The 18,107-nt window shown below is 31.7% G+C and overlaps 1 protein-coding gene across 6 annotated transcripts in view; it reads left to right on the forward strand.

Annotated features, from left to right (window-relative positions):
- Positions 1-18,107, forward strand: part of LOC143243910 (calcium-transporting ATPase sarcoplasmic/endoplasmic reticulum type-like) — a 134,437-nt gene that overhangs the window by 47,328 nt on the left and 69,002 nt on the right. For all 6 annotated transcript variants that reach the window (XR_013024810.1, XM_076487688.1, XM_076487685.1 and 3 more), the window contains exons 6-7: positions 16,963-17,101; positions 17,719-17,799. Coding sequence is in view for 5 of the 6 variants with exons in the window: in XM_076487688.1 (XP_076343803.1) it covers positions 16,963-17,101; positions 17,719-17,799 (220 nt within the window). In the remaining variant the exon portion in view is untranslated. The remainder of the gene's footprint in view (positions 1-16,962; positions 17,102-17,718; positions 17,800-18,107) is intronic.

Genomic DNA, 18,107 nt, shown 5'->3' on the forward strand with positions numbered 1-18,107 from the left:
AATGCAAAAATTGTCACTGACAGAATAAGGGAATCTCACTTTCATATGTATTCTTGTGCTAAGTATATTATTTTTCTATAACTTATTAACAGAATGTGCATGACTTTGGTCTAATGGATCCACCTTTGTCTTGAAAAAAAAATATTGACTATAATTCTTAATCTATATGAAATATGGTAGACTTTTAGTAATATGTACAAGTCTGTTTTACACAAAAAAATTGGACATATTAAATATTTGTACTCAAAATATGTATACAAACTGCCAGTACAAGTATGACTCAGATTCTGACAAGTTGGAGTGCCAGGCTATGTCCATCAAGCAATGCATATTACATTTACATAATCTCTAGAACTTCTGACATTTCTACGTACTGTATTTGGTATTTATTCTCCCCTACCATAAACTATTGCTAAATCATCAAAGTAGGATAAAATTAAGTGTTTACAAGTAATTAATTTAACTATTAATATAATCTGAACAGCTTGTATGGGGTGAAATAACTAGCTGATAACTCTGATATGAAATACATAATATCATGTTGAATAGCACTCTGAAGAAAGTTGTGGAATACTCACTTTGACCTCCAGCCATGCACACAATATTAATAGATCCACTGTATTGAAATCTCATGTGAAAAATACTGAATTAATTTGGCAATTGACTGTGGTACTTCAAGTTCTTAATATGAAAAATATGTGCTTGTGTGTCTATTCAAACATTTGCTTTGAAAGTAACAAATGTATCAAGAGATTTAATGAGATTTTTATTAATTTATTAATAAAAATTAAACTATAAATAATTAACATTAATTTCTGATTAAAACAAGTGACATACATGGATCAGAACTATGCATCTAGTAACCTAGTTAATTTAATATAATGCTCAAACTATATTGCCTGTAATGGTTAGAATATATTTCATGAGTTTAGTACATCATTGTGTATTTCAGGATGACTGGTATGGGTATTAACGCTTTTACTAATAAAGCAGAGAACAACATTTGACTTGCTTAAGTCATCTTCAGGTTAACAGAGAGAGAGCCTACATCTGATCTTTGGCTGGCACATGTTTTAGGGAAGAAAGTGTAAACGGGTACGGGATTGTAGGGGATGTTGCAGTTAGATGTTAAATTATTAATTAGTATAGGTACAAAGGTGTTCCTTTATATTGGTTTAACTGTGGTTTTAGTTGTTGTATAAGCAGGGCTTCTTTAATTTTGCATTTGTTTATATTTGTTTCCCTACTTAGTATCTAGGTGTTTTCTATGGTCATGTTGTGTTTAATTGATTTGCAGTGTACAAAAATATGTGAAGGTGTTTTTTTGTGTTCTTTGAATCTGGTTTTCATTTTTCTGCATGTTTCTTCAATATAGAAGTTGTGGCAGTTGTTGCAATGTATTTTATAAATAATGTTGTTGTTGTGTTTATCAGTGTAGTTTTTACATAGTATTGACTTTAGTTTTGTACTTGATTTTTGAATAAATTTAGTGTTTACTGAAATGTTGTGTTTTGTTACAAGTTTTTTCCAAATTTTTTTTTCTGATGTCAGGAATATATAGTATGCAATAGTATAAGGTTTTGTAGTTTGTTGTATCTTGGGATTCATTATTGTTTGTTTGTTGTTGATTATGTTGTTGATCTAGGTGTGTGCGTATAAATTTTTCAGCAGTTTTCGGAGGAAATTGTTGTTGTTGATAATGTGTTTTATTTTGTTGATTTTGTAGGGTAAACTTAGTTTTGTGGCTGTGTTTATTTGGTTTCTTAATATGTTTTGTTTCATGTTCTAAGTTCCAGGGAATGTCTAGTCCAGGTGCTTTTTCTGTGGATTTGTGTTTTGAATTGTGTATCGGTTCTTGTGATCTTGAGGTTGAGAAATGCTATTTGGTTAGTTTTTCTGTTCATCATTGTACTTAATCTTGGTGTATAGAGTTAACATGGTTGAAAAAGCTAAATGTTTGTTCTGTAGATGTGAATCCAGCAATTGTATCATCAACATATCTGTACCAGTATAATGGTGGGTGTAAGACTGAATTAATCACTTAAGATTCATTCTGTGTCATAAAAATGTTTGCTAGAGCTGGTGACACGGATTCCCCGTACTTAGCCCATTTATTTTTAGGTAGTTTTGGTTATTGAACATAAAGTTAGTTTTGGTGGTGGTGAATTTTATAAGGGTTGCTAATTGGTTGCTGGGGATGTATATCAATGGGTTGGGGTCTTGTATATATGGTTCTAAGGCTATCTTGTAGGCTTCAGTGATTGGGAATTCTGTGAAGAGGGAGATTGCATCAAAACTGGCAGTTAAGGCTTTATGATTTAGTTGATTAAGAATAAATTTAAAGTAAAAGAGTCTTTGAAAAAGGAACTGGCTGATGTTACATATTTAGAAAATGTTTACAATGTATTTACTGAAGTTGTAGTTAAAATGATCTGTAGGTCGACATTATGGGTCATAGTGGACAATCTGGTTTTGGGGTGCCATATAGTTGTGGTGTATGTGAATCGGTTCTTCATAGGTAAGAATAATGGTTTTCTGAAATTGTGTTGACATTTTTCATTTGTAGTAGTATTTTGTTTTGAGTACATCATAATTAGCAACTTTTGGCCATAAAGCTCATATAAGCTGTTAGGTTCAGCCAGCCCAAAGGTCTTTCGTTAGTCCAAAATCCACTTGCTACTTTAACAATGCAGAATCATCATTATAATAAAATAATTAACATTAATTTAGAAATAATAGAGAATAATAGTAAAAATATTAATTACTCTAACAAACACCATGCCTTAGAACTGTGGTAAAAGTTTTGCTTTTTTAGTTAATATTAAGAATCAGAACTGACTTTAAATGTTTTAAAGAATATGTCTGAACCACATTACAGTGAAATGACTGTATTCTTTGATTTTTTATAAAAATATTTTAACTGGTGTATGTGTTTTAAATAAACTTATTTTTCACTACGTTTTAGAAATGAAGTTTATTTGCTTTTTAATTTCCAGTTGAAAAGTAAAAAAACAACTAATTTTGTTTATATATGCATAAGAGCTTGATTATGTTTCAAGCTGCCCACAGGTAATGCCACTTGTTGAACTGTTGTATGTAATGTTAGTAATATTGTTTATGTATGTATGTATGCTATAAAATATATTATTGTGTGCCACTCTTTTTAACTTTGTATGAAAAATAATGTCTAATCTAAGCATATATTATCAGAAACACATTTAAAACAATATATTGTAAACTATTCAGTATGATACAAATATTTATAAGATTTGCTTAAAGATTGTAATTAATATTCCTATAATGATTTGTAATAAAGATTTATACCTGGAAACCTCAAATAATCAGCTTTATAAATTATAACTTTGAAAGTTTGTACAGTTTACAGCAACTGAGTTTATTGTTAGTTGTTTTACCCATTTCATTCAAAGAGGGACTCGTCTTTCAGTGCACTGTTACAGTGGACGTCGTATCTGTTCAGGTCTGAAACAGAAAGTGTGCATGATATAGCAGGAGACACTTAAAAGTAATTTATTTTAGAGATGTGTTTTTTATTTAAGAATAACATGCAGTTAGATGTGGCAAACAGAAAACAGTGATTGTAATTACTTTTGGAAGTAGTCAGTGGGAACAAAGTAACTTTTGAGAAAGAAACGTTTCTTTAGTCAGTTCACTGATTGTTCAACCGATGAGGTCATGTTCAATATATACTGCCACAGCAAAATTTACTGGAATGGCAAAATGACAGTGATTAAGAACTGTCGTATTTTTTAAAGTTTCTCACCGATTATCCCTTAAACTGATGTAAAATAGATTTTTTGAGAGATATGTAATGATGAATTAAGCAAGCAGTTGACGAGAGCATCATGGTGGAACCCTTCAAATCAAGCTGCAATATTTAACTTCGTGGATATCGTAATTGGCCCAAGTAGTCGAATCACCGGGTGGTCTGCTTTCTATACGCCGTGGGGTGGAGAAGATCCATCCTGAGTTAATTTTGGGCTAATGTTGAACTTGAAAGAGTATAAGTGGAAGCATAATAATGAATCATTTGGCTAAGTTTTGTCAGCTGGAACCCACGTTTTCACATCCCGAAATAGTAAGCTTGTCGTAAACTGGCGGCAACGTGCGACACATATGGTTATAGAAGAAGGGTTTCAGACATAACGGCCAACAGTAGCGCAGTGCTAACTGGAAATAATAAACAGTGTACAAGTTCGCGAATACTATCTTATTCACATTAATCTTAATCTACAACTGTTTGTCGTATGATCTTTCCGTAATTTAAATGTTTCTCGAATAAATTGTTTTGCTAAAGAACGTTTTCAATCTTAAGTCACCAAACTGAAACTATTACCGTGAAATTTATGTAAAACGGAACTTAGATAATTCCACTTATAAAAGCTTTGGTGCCACAAAAGAGAAGGGGGTTCAATATTGAAATTGGAATTTATGTTTAAGCAACAATGTATATAAATGTACTCAAAGTGTCTGTTATGGGTGCTTAGGTTACCAAATAAATAAAAATAAATGTCCTCTTATGGTCGAATTTGGATAAGGTATTTTGACTGAGTTAATAAACCATTTTTTTGTTCCTTACACTGAAGAACCACCGCCCCAGAAATCTCTGTTGTTACCACCACAAATGGCTCGGCATGGCCAAGTGGGTTAAGGCGTTCGACTTGTAATCCGAGGGTCGCGGGTTCGAATCCCGGTCGCACCAAACATGCTCGCCATTTCAGCCTTGGAGGCGTTATAATGTGACGCTCAATCTCGCTATTCGTTGATAAAAGAGTAGCCCAAGAGTTAGCAGTGGGTGGTGATGGCTAGCTGCCTTCCCTCTGGTCTTACACTGCTAAATTAGGGAGGGCTAGCGTAGATAAACCTCGAGTAGCTTTGCGCGAAAGTAAAGAAAAACAAACAAAAAAAACACACCACAAACATTATTTCCAAAATGGTTTTTAATCACACCATATATAATGGATTTCCTCAACGACATATGATTTTTAAATCAGAGTTTAGAAGTAGGTTAAAATTATTACTAAATCAAGAAACCACTTCCTTATGTATTTTTTATTTTACTCTTCTGCAATGTGCTAACCGAGTAGTGTTTTAATATGTTTGAAAATGGTAGCTGCTTTCTCATTCTCTTCGTGTCTCTGTTAAAGTGAAAATGAATGTTTAATGAAATTTCCATGTTTTATATTGATAGATGGTTAATCTTCCACACACACACACATACACTGGTTGAAGAGTAACCCTAGATTAGTTAGTCATTTGTAAACGTTAAGTCTCATCTTTATGAATTGTTCTGCTTGTAATTGCATTTCTGTGAAATTTATTTATCATGTGCTTAATATCTTCTTTTCCTAAAGTTCCTTAGCATGTATAAGAACATTAATATATAGTTGTATCTTTCAGAATTTATGAGGACGAATGTGTAAATTTGTCTGGATATTTCGTTTTAGATTTTGTAATCGTTGTTATAGTGGAACATAAAATTTCATTTTGTTTTTTTCTGGATACTTTAATGTTTGTGACGTAAGTAATTAATGGTTTTTAAAAAGAGACCCATAACTTTTACGCTTTCGAATAGTTCTCTATTCTTCTTCAGGATAATGGTAAATCAGAAAAAAAGAATAACAATCAGCTGTAAATAACATATTCAGGAAAACTTTATAGTTTGAATGACGTTATTTAGGAATGACAGCGAAAGAAGCACATTGATACTGCTGCTTTCTTAACTGTATGTTTGCGCTGTATCTAGCAAATTTGTTGAGGGGTTATTTTGTTGTCTAATTACTGTCAGATGGTGATAATGCGTGAAAGCTCTAAATAAAAGGTGTTACTTGTAATTAAATAAAATTGATGAGCATACGAACCCAGTTCACGAATGCAAGCCAATCAGAAGATCGTTAGGACTTTCGTGCTGAAAACATGTTTCTAAATTTGATGGAAAAGTGCGAGCGATGTTACTATTGGAGCACGATTGTAAAAAAACCCTTAGCCTTTTTTAGTTAAGCAGTAAGGATAAAGGCTTCCGTCGCAAAAAATTAGGCTTAGATGCATGTGGTAGGCAGAACACAGAGAATCTATTGTGTAGCTTTGTGCATGACAATGCCTAAACGAAACGACTAACACCGCAGAACGTTGGAACCAAAATACAGACTTCGGGGAATTTTTACTTTATCAAACGCACTTCTAAATTTATTTGAACTTCATTGCAATCATACTAAAATATACTTGTTTTAGTTGAGAGGTTAGCAAAAATTAACATTTTAATTAGCATATGTGTAGTCTTCAATGCCCTAAAAAGGCGAATGCAAAACGTTTTAAGATTGAGGACACTTTTTTAATTATTACTATTGGATAATCAGAGTAAATTATAAGATGCTGTTTCATGCATTTATAACCACACACTACAGGCATAATGTATAAAAATGTAAGTAAATTAATTTAGGATAAATAAACTTTTTCTGCTTTCTTTCTTTCAGGAATGTTATGATTAGTTTGACAGACGCATCAAGGAAATATTATTTAAGAAGGATACCTTATATATACCCATACACATGAATATGTTTCACTATTATTTATTAGTAAGACACACTTTTATTTAAAGTGGATTAACTTACAAATTAAAAACAAAAAGTATAAAAAGCATAAATCTTTAACCAACTCTCGCTATTCAACTTTTATATTTGTAATTTTTGTGATTATCTACTATTTTTTAAACTGAAAGGTAATTTGATCTCATACGTCAGTAGGAAAATAGGCCTGTTATAGTCTAATGGTTAAGGTGTTGAACCATTAAATCCTGATTCCGTCAAATTGCTCTAAGGCCCGGCATGGCCAGGTGGTTTGGGTGCTTGTTCGCAATCTGTGGGTCACGGGTTTGAATCTCTGTTACACCAAACATGCTAGCCATTTCATACATGGGGAATTATAATATTATGATCAGTCTCACTATTTATTGACAAAAGAGTAGCCCAAGAGTTGGTGATGAGAGTTGAAGATGAGCTGCCTTACCTGTAAATTAAGGATGCCTAGCACAGATATCCCTCATGTGGCTTTGCTAGAAATTCAAAACAAACAAAACCGTTCAAAAATAAAACCAAAATGTGAATGAAGTTTGTTATACACATCAGTCGCAGTACAACCAAAATATAATATCTTAAAGTATTATTCTATGGTCAGAGATTTCAAGTTATAGAAGCAGAAGAACTCTTGTCATGGTCGTAACCCAGTGTTACAACTGTCAACTCGTTGCAGCAGTGTGCGATTCTTTCGCACGATGTTTGGGCTGTGATGGAGACCACCATGGTTCGAAATGCTTGGTAATCACTGTGATGTAACTGCCAACAACAATACACAGTTAGTTGCAAAGAATATCCTAAATATGAGGGTATCGCAGAAAGTCAACCAGCAAACTTATTTGAAACCGAAACATATCCCATCTTTGAAGCAATTAAAAATATATTCTTAGATTTTATACAACAGTATAGGAACTCCCACAACAGTATAACAGTATCACACTTTTAATAGCAATAACTACACTTTCATCTGTCATTCCACACATCATACAAATATTCTTGAGCACAAATACCACACAGTCGATTAACAAAACATCTAAAACCAAGTAAAAAATAAAAGTCACCCCATTCTGGAACTTCATCTACACAGGTTATAAAATAACATTCGTGGATATAGCCCTGAAAAGGAAATTATAAACAGCAAAATAAAACGAGTAAAAGCCTCAATAAAAATAAAAGTCCAGGAAGGAGAAAAAATGAACGTGTCTGACTTCCAGATCAACAAGATATCGAACAAAAACACAAATTCTACATTTGACGAGAAATCTGCTTATAACGAACCATCTGAACTATCGATGTAGTATACTTAACAACGTATAGCAATTAATGTACAAAATAAATATTGGAATTCTCTAAGGAAGTTGTTTTCGGTTTTGGTCTTAAAGTTGAAGTATGTTTTGCGAATCTTTTGACGAGTTTAACTGATTATGTAAAAACAGGGAATAAAGATATAATCTTGTACATGAAACTTATCTCATACACCATAGCGGCTCATATAATAGTTTTGATTTTTTTAAATATTAAGTACAAGCTTTTAGCTCAAAGCTTTATTATCACTTAACCAATTTGTGATCTAATGCAGTTTTAGACTGAGGAGGTCAAATCCCTTTATTGATTTATATGATTACACCCAAGGTCTTGTAGATTCATGTACTCTATTCCTGCATAGAATAATTTCAATGTGGGGGTAGGCCTGTAGATGTACTGACCAGTGCTAAAATTCAATTGGGTATACTCGTGCCTTACATGATTTTACAAAATAATTTACTCCAGTCCTGTCTGAAAGAATTTTAAATGCCGCAGCTACTGAGGATATCCTCTTTGTGTGTGTGTGTGTGTGTTAGTAAAAGCCATGACATGGCATTTCGAAGTACACATGAATGGGATTAAATGAATTTAAAGTGGAGGGTCACTAGAGCGAGCACGGTCACCACACTACCTTTATCATAATCAACTGTCAAAAATAAAAATACGGCCCATTCTTTTGACAGCACAGTTAGGAATAATGTTGTGCATGTGTTCATTAAATTTCTCCAAAATCCGGTCATTTTTGATCTATTTATTGAGCAAATTAATGTGAAAAATCGGTCTACTGTGTTAAGAAATTGTTGTTGTTTTCTCATGACCTTGACCCTTATTTTTATTCATTTCTGAGTTTGGGAATAGTCCAAATGCATACCAACATTAGACACACAAAGGAAACAAATGTATTAATTAAAGATAAAAATGCAGCTATTATATGATAGTGCTCAAACAAGAAATGGTGAAATGCTCTTTACTTCCTGAAATTATTGTGAGTTATTACGTTATAAATTTAAAATGTCTAATTTTCAGAGAAGTTCAAAACTTGTACGCACACCTTTGAGAAGAAACGTATATTTAATCTTAGGCTATTCATTATCATAAAGGTATGTGATGGTCTACTTAATCTAATCTTGGGCCCAGCAATGGTCCGGTGGTTAAAGCACTTGACTTGTAATCTGAGGGTCGCAGGTTTAAAGCCTTGTCATACCAAACATGCTCATTCTTTCAGCTGTGGGGGCTTTATAATGTGACAGTCAATCCCACTATTTGTTGGTAAAAGAGTAAAAGAGCCCAAGAGTTGGCAGTGGGTGTTGATGACTAGCTGCATTCCCTCTAGTCTTACACTGCAAAATTAGGGACAGATAGCCCTCGTGTAACTTTGCACAAAATTCAAAACAAACCAAATACATCTAATCTTAGGCTATTCATTATCATAAAGGTATATGATAGTCCACAAATAACAGTGGCAAAAATGTTTTAATTATTAAACATTTGGAGCTTATTTTACGTGTTCTACCAGTTGTCATTTGTCTACTCACAGTCCACCACATATTTGTGTAGTTTGTCTTGTTGGATTTTGTGCAAAGCTAATGAGATTGTCTGTGTTGGCCACTCTTATTTTATGTTTTAAATGTAAGAAAGGAGAGAAGGAAGCTTGTTAACACTACCCATTTCCAGTTGTTGTTCCCTTCATGTAATTAATTTGTTTATCAGCTATTTATTTATTCTTGTCTATCACTTAACTTTAAAGTACATATTTAGTGTTACGGGTTAAATTAACAAGCTTGCCACAGATGGACTGAACTGTGAGACATATTAATGGCTGATTATTGGTAGGGCCTGGTGGTTAGGATGCATTTCACATAGTATTCAGATTACAGAAATGAAACCCAGCTTTGATTTTGCCCTTTCAGATATAAAGATATTACAGAGTGATAGGGTTGGAGGTTGGTACTGATGGTTGACTGTTTTCCTTTGATTGGCAGTTCAGAATTAAAAACAATGACAGATAGCTTTAATAGCTTTGTCATAAACAAAACAATGAATGGTTTATAGTAATACTTTATTCAAATAAAGTGCTTTATTTTAAGAAGTTTAGTTATAAGAAACCTGAAGAATTATTTCTTAATATAGATGTGCTAATTGAAGAAAAAATATAGTGGTGCAGTTAAGCATCCATTAAAGTAAATGGTAGTCTTCATATCCTTAAAAGTGAGCATGAAATCAATGAAGGTATAAAAAAAATTTGATGCATCTTTATGCACAACAAGAACTCAGTTTACCACCATATACAAGCACCAATCCCTTTGTATATGAATCTCTGTGAAAAGATAGAGAGAGAGGAAAAATCTTTAAAGCTGAGAAATACATGCAAAAATTTCAGCTACAGATTACCTTGCCTATATTTAGTTGTCAAGCCAAGTTGGTCTGATTTCAAAGCTTTCTTGATGTCTCTTCTTCACACAGTAAACATAAAACTAGGTTGTACTTAACACAAACCTGTTATGTTCATTTCTTTCAGATAAATTGGTTGAGAAGTGATGAATTACCACAAAACTGTGTAAGAACTTTATGCATTCATTTACAGAATGTACATAATGTGAAGTAAAGAATAAAAAAAAACGTTTATACATTCATTTACAGAATGTACACAGTGTGATGTAAGGAATAAAAGAAGTTTGTGCATTCATTTACAGAAGCCCGGCAATGGCCAGGAAGTTAAAGCACTTGATCTGTAATCTGAGGGTCACTGGTTCAAATTCTCATCACACTAAACATGTTATAATATAACGGTCAGTCTCACTATTCGTTGGTAAAAAGAGTAGCCCAAGACTTAGCAGTGGGTGGTTGTGACTAGCTGCCTTCCATCTAGTCATTATACTGTAAAATTATGGATGGCTTGAGCAGATAGCTCTTGTGTAACTTTGCACAGAATTAAAACCAAACCAGTCGTTTATAGGATATACGCAAAGTGATGTAAGGAATAAACAGTTTATGCATTCACATACAGAATGTACACAATGTGATCTAAGGAACAAAATATTATGCATTCATTTAGAGAATGTATATAGCATTATGTAAGGAATAAAAAACTGTACGCATTCATTTACAGAATGTAAGGAATAAAAGAAGTTTATGTATTCTGTTATAGAATGTACACAGCATAATGAAAATAGTTTATGCAGTCATTTACAGCATGGACAAAGCATAATGTAAATTAAAGAAATTGATGCATTTGTTTACAGAATTTACATCATGACATAAGGTGAAAGAAATTTATGCATTCCTTTGCGGAATGTACACAGCATAATGTAAGGAATAAAAGGAGTTTATGCATTCATTTACAAAATGTATGCAGAGTGATGTAAGGATAAAAAATTATGCATTCGTTTACAGAATTTACACAGCATTATTTGAGGAATAAAATAAGTTTACACATTCATTTACAGGATGTAAGTTAAAAAAGAAGTTTATACATTTGGTTACAGAATGTACACGGCATGATTTAAGTAATGAATTTTGTCCTCATTTACAGTGTACAGCATGATATAAGGAATAAAGATATTTATGTATTCTTTTACAGAATGTTTGCAGCATAATGAAAGAAATGTATGTATTCATTTACAGAATGTGCAAAGCATAATGTAAATAATGAAAGAAATTTATGCATTTGTTTACAGAATGTACACAGCATTATGTGAGGAATAAAAGAAGTTTACACATTTGTTTGTAGAATGTAAGGAATGAAAGAAGTTTATGCAATCATTTACAGAATGTACACAGCTTGATGTAAGTAAAAAAGTTTGCACTTGTGTATGGAGTGTATAGCGTAATGTAAGGAATAAAAGTTTATGCATTAACTTACAGAATCTACACAGCATGACGTAAGGAATAAAAGAAGTTTATGCATTTGTTTACAGAAAGTGCATATTGTGATGTAAGGAATAAAAGAATATTATGCATTTGCTTACAAAATGTACACAACATGATGTAAGGTGTTATTAAACAGAAACATGATGTTTGATTAATTTTTATGAGAGAAATAACTTCAGAATTATTATAACTTTAGCATAATGCCATTTTGTATGCAGGTATTTGTATAATAAACAGAGATTGTGCAAAAATGGTAATGGTGTTGTATATGGTAAAATTTATTTGTGTATTTTGGCAGTTATTGTTTGGAAAATCTAACATTTTAATGAATCACCTATTATAATCATATTTGTTTGTTTGATGGCATTAGCAATTGTACAACACTTGTTTAATATATGAATGAAGCTATGGTTAGAATAATTAGTGTTCTTTCATTGAATTAATTTGTATTACATCTTTGGGTTTGAGTTGTTTAACATATTATGAATAATGAATTTAGTGTAAAGTTTCAAACAATGTTGTAACTTTCACAGGAAAAGACAACAAAGTTAATCACTTATTTTTTAAACAAGACATATTCAGGGCAAATAGTATTTTGTATTGATTTTTATTATATGTTTGTCCAGAAATGGTAAATATCACAGAAAGTGAAATTATCAACATGTAAAAAATATTCCAGTACAACTGTTTTATTATACTAACAAAACATTTGAAGTTTTATTGAAAGAAACTGTAAAAAGTATCCACTGGACTGTGATTTGTGAAGCACTAGCTAAGTCCAGGTTTTTACCTCCACCACCTCTGTTTTCACTCCTGTGTTTGTCAGCAAGATGTTTTGTAAATGGCTCAATGGATTTAAACAAAAGTTAGTATATGTTTGAACTATGTTTCCAACTTAGTAGTGATTAGTTTTTGGAAGGTCAAAGTCACAAAAATGCAAAATATCCAGACAGATTTTTCATACTATTTTTACTGTACCATTCAGTCAAAAATCATCAGATTTTGATGAAACTTGGTGGATATGTGTAGAACAGTATTTCTCACTGTCCCTACAAAAATGGTTCATGTCTGTTGATAACAACATAAATATGGGACATCTTCAAATTTTTTATAGCTGAATATCATCAACATTGTGTGGCAGGTTCATTTGCTCTGCTTGATGAAATTATATTTAGTTATAGTGAAGCAACTCAGTATTTGTTTGTGATATATGACAAGTTCTGTCACATGGGAAGAGAAGATATATTATAAATATTATTAAAGCAATGTCAATGCTGTCGAAATATACAAAATATTGTGCAAATACAACTGCAAGTATTTACATGGTGAGAAAAGTTATCAACTTTAAGTTCCAGGTGTAGGTACAAACATTTGAGACCCACCTGTCCTTAGGATATGTTAAATTTACTTAAAATTAAATCTACTTGTTCTGACCAAATGTTAGTTTATACAGGTAAGCACTGGTGAACAATAACATCATTATTATTAATGTCCAAGGTAAGACATTACATTCAAATTTAGTAACATTTTCAGTAACTTATTTATATTTTCAGTCAGAGCAATGTGTTATTTGTTACTCATTACTTTTTAAGTATTCAGTAACATTGTACAGTACTAACATACTTAAAAATATAAAATAATTAATAACAATTAGTAGTTAATACTATCTGGTTAAAAGAATAATAGTAGTTAATAAACTAATAACAATAACTATAAATATAATAAATAATATTAATTTATAGTAAACAGTAAACCTGCAAGCAGCTTAACAAAATGCCCATAAAACATTCCTCCATTAATAAGGGATTTGAGTCTACAGTGAAACAAGCCTTCTCAAGTCCCAACTCGTGGTAGTAAAGACCGTGTCTATGATTGCTGACTGCTGGAGTTGCAGAAACAGGTAATTAAGTAATAAATAATCTTTTAATAATTTATAATAATTTTATTATAAATAAAATTTATAATATTTTTACATTTTTAAACCATACAGTGTTTATTATAGTTTATTATATTGTTAATATATTCACTATAGTTAATTTTTAAATATTGAAGTTTAATCTGTTTTGTTTGAAAAGCATGTTTGGAAACTGATGGTCTATTACCTTATTTCAGAGCCCATTTAGGAGTTACCCTCCACTGGATAAACGAGAATATGCTGAAACTTAAGCGTGCAGTTATTGCCTATCATCGTATATAAAAACATCCTACTTGTGGTGTCAGTGGATAGGTACTAGAAGCAGTAAATGTGAATATTTCTTCCAGAACAAAATTGTTGAGGCTACAATTGATAAAAGCACTAACTTCATGAAGATGTTCAGGTTATCAGCATATTTTAAAGTTATGTGAATTCGTCTATGTATTTAAGTTTCTGCATACATGCAGTTCCAAGCAATAGCCTAAAGTCAGATGAGCTGTGACTATTTTCCTTGGCTGACTCGTTGCCTCCATGGATTTACTCCCATTTGTGACTTCATGTATACATTGACCAATTAGAGAGAGAGACTTTAAACATCATGATAATGATAATGAATTAATAAAGAAAGAAAGGACTGAAATAGTGGGAGGAGAGAATATGTATATATTACAGTTACAAATCACATTACACTTTCATATAATCATCCTTCCATGTCTAGAAGTCTTTTTTAAATCTAATTATAATTGTTTGGTGTTAGCCAGAATAAAATATTAGACTGTTGTTTGAAGGTTCATTTAGTTGAACATCAGATCATAACATTATGGTCAGATTATCAGCCATGTTATTAAGTATTGGAACTATTTTACAGACTGTCCTCCAACAATGCATTCACCATCTTTCCTAACCAACTGCATGGTGACGTTGCAGTCATAGATGAAGATGATTGCTCAGGTGAAGATGTACAAATTCATTTTCTAGCTGATATATCAGCTGTTGATGATAAAGTATCTTGTTTGTGTACATACAAGTTGCCAGATCATCAAAGGTGTGTCTCTCATACACTGAATCTCATTAGTGCTACTGATGTAGGTAAACCTTTAAATGACACTATTACAAAAAAAAAAAGAGAGAGAGAGAGATCAGCAAGAGCAAAAGCTCAAACCCTATAGAATAAACAGAGCAGAAACACTGTAGCTGCTGACACAGCTGAGAAAGAAAGAGGTGGATGCTTAGTTGTTCTTTATCCAACTTGTTGAAAATCAGTGTTTGATGCAGTAAGTCACATAGATAAATTAATATCTGAAAGTGAGTTAAGTGGCCAAGCAATAGACTTGAGTTTTTGATAATTGGGCATTGTTTGGTTGCATCCAGCTAAGAAAATTTTTATTTTGGAATATGTTCAAATCATGAGACCAACTGCTAGAGCATTTGACAACTTGTAGTGTGAGAACAAAGCATTTATGGGACTGCTGATTCCTACCTTCTATATTTGTTTAATCAGAAAGGGTGGTTTGAACAATAAATGGTTGCAAATATTTAAACCCCTAGTTTAGGTATTAAGCCAAAGTATAGAAACTAGGTTTGACAATGTGTTCAACTATGATGTTTCAATGCTTTTGACAGGTTTTCATTCTAACTTCAAGCTCTCCTAGCTTTCAAGAAATCATTCAACAAAGAATGATCACAAACATAAAAGTCCTTACATTTTTAAAACACTTAGTTATGTCACTTTTCATGAAAAAATAACTTTTAATTGAAGTGCATATCTTGTAAAATGTAGTTTTCATATTAAAATGTTTAGTATTCATGCTTAAAACTATAACAGTAGTCTGATACAACCTAAATTCAAATTCTGGGTATCTGGAAGTAAATTTTATTTTGTGTCAATTTCTTTCTGCCTACAAGTGAGTAAATTTAAAGATTTTTCCAAAACAGAAAACATAAGTGTTTAATTCTTACTGTTATGTCATTTTCTGATTCATGGATTTCATTTAGAATAGTTAGTTAGGGCACCTACTAACAGGAGTGGTGCACAAAATCCTCTTTAGCAGGTGATCTCTGTCCACCTATACTTTATTCTAGAGTGTGAAAGCCTTATGAATTTACCTGATTCACTGATGTAGTATGTTACTTCCCTGCAAGAAACTGTTAACTGCCAGTTGGAGAAGAGGCCCCATAAAGAGCTAGAAAGAAGTAAACGTTTAAGTTGTATTTATTCAAATGAATTTCTTCATCCAAGTTGAACTGAAAAAGAAAAATATTTCACAAAATTTGCTTGTTAACTTGTGGAGCAGAAAACATACTGTACTGAAATATTAGTCTGGAATGAAATTCACATACTTAAGATATATAGGATTAATATCTTCCTAATACTAAAGTAGGTGTTTTTTTGGGAAAAAGTCATTTTAATTGCTTGAGTTTCTCAGTTATTTGGAATAAAACATACATAAAAGTGGTTTCTTGGTTTATATACCACAAATACATAGTGAAGTTATACATTATAGATGAACTCATGCATAGAAAAGACTAATTCAGTTTATAACATCATGAAACTGAAAAGACTATTCTTATTTGTACCTAACATTTTTTGTCCTGAACTCACTTTAGTACAGGATGCTGCTAGCTAACTGAGTGGAGCAGGGAACTGCTGCTGCTTTTTTATCTTAATCATTCCACATTTCTTAATTTTGTATGACTAAAGTAAAAAATAAGGATGCATCTTGTAATACTTTCTGCACACTTTAAGGTGTAAATATTATGAATGGTATGTTTGAAGTAATTTATTTCTGCATATGTAATACAAAATGATCATTATAAAACTTTATTTTTAATAAAAGCTGGTATTATTACTGATTAGTGTTGATAAATGTGAACAAAAAATTTACCTATTAAAATTTTAAATTTTTTTTTTACTGCTGTGCTTGCTGTCTGTAACCACTTAGGATACAAATAACAATAAACATGCCAAAAAACACACACAAAAACTGTGGTATAAAACAAAATTATAAGCATTTAGCATATGATTCTTGCTGACCATTGAAAGTGCATCAAGGTAAGAACATTTTTGCAATGTACTTATAAGTGTTATACATGTTTCTCTTTATACAGTTTGTAGATCAGTTACGTTCACAGCCACATATGTAATATATGGCCTACAGTGAGTGTACATAACATACAGTTTAGTACATGAATTATCTCTTGGTGTTGGCTACACCAGTTTGAAGTATTTTTAGTCTATACTTGATAATTTGCATATAAATTATATATTTCTGTTTAATTTAGGAAAGGAATGCTGAAAGTGCAATTGAAGCTCTTAAGGAATATGAACCAGAAATGGGTAAAGTTATCCGTGAAGACAAGCAGGGCATTCAGAGGGTGAGGGCAAGAGAGATTGTTCCTGGTGACCTTGTGGAAGTATCAGGTACGTAACCAGATACAATAGGTCAATGAGTAGTCCATCTCATCTTTTTTGTTTTATTCATTGGTAAATTATTATGTAATAATAATAATAATTTGTTCATGAAATCATATTTGCACCAGTAATTGTATGTTGTTTAGTCAGTCAGTTTCTAAGATATTTTGCTCTTTAAGCAAGAAGTACAAGTATTTTCAATTAAGTATTAATTATGTTGCCTTTTGTTAACTTATTGGTGTTTATTTATGGTAATAATCCTAAGTTATTTATTTTGCTGTTAGGGGAGAGAGCCAAATAATAAACATTTCAAAATTAATGTAATAAGAATAATTAGTTATACATTTCAAAATTTTCATACTGTTGGGATGGCTATTGTGTAGCTTTGTGCAAATTTCAAAAACTTGCAAACGTGTATATAGTTCAGAGGTTCTGTCAAAATCCATCTTTAATAGTGAAAGAAATAAGGAAGAGAATGTCAAATTTATGATCTGCTAAGTAGAAGTAATAAATTATATACAGATAACATGTTCTGTTATAGCAGTTATACATTTTTAAAATCAATAGAAATAAAATGCATGGAACTTGACTTTCTGTTGTTTGTTTTTTTTAAATATAATTTCCAGTTGGTGATAAAGTACCTGCTGATATTCGTCTTGTGAAAATTTATTCTACCACTCTCCGGGTTGATCAGTCTATTTTAACTGGTGAGATATATGTGATATTTAATTTATTTTGAGTATAATCATTACTGGAACTGTTAACCCTGTAAGTTACAAAACAAAATATATATGTAAAAACTGTAGAAATTATTTTTCAGTACATATGCTGAAGCCAGCAAAGCCTACTTGAGAAAATCAAAAGAGTAACATAACATATATTTTAAGGACAATAAGAGAAAGCTGGTGTATATAGGCCGTACATCTCTCAACTATACTTTAAAAAACTCAAGGTCAACCCATATCTTTCAAGTATTTATCAAGCATTCCCATAGTATGAAACTACCTTACATTTA

The sequence above is a fragment of the Tachypleus tridentatus genome, chromosome 2 (genome assembly GCF_004210375.1).
Source record: "Tachypleus tridentatus isolate NWPU-2018 chromosome 2, ASM421037v1, whole genome shotgun sequence".
NCBI classification, from domain to species: Eukaryota; Metazoa; Arthropoda; class Merostomata; order Xiphosura; family Limulidae; genus Tachypleus; species Tachypleus tridentatus.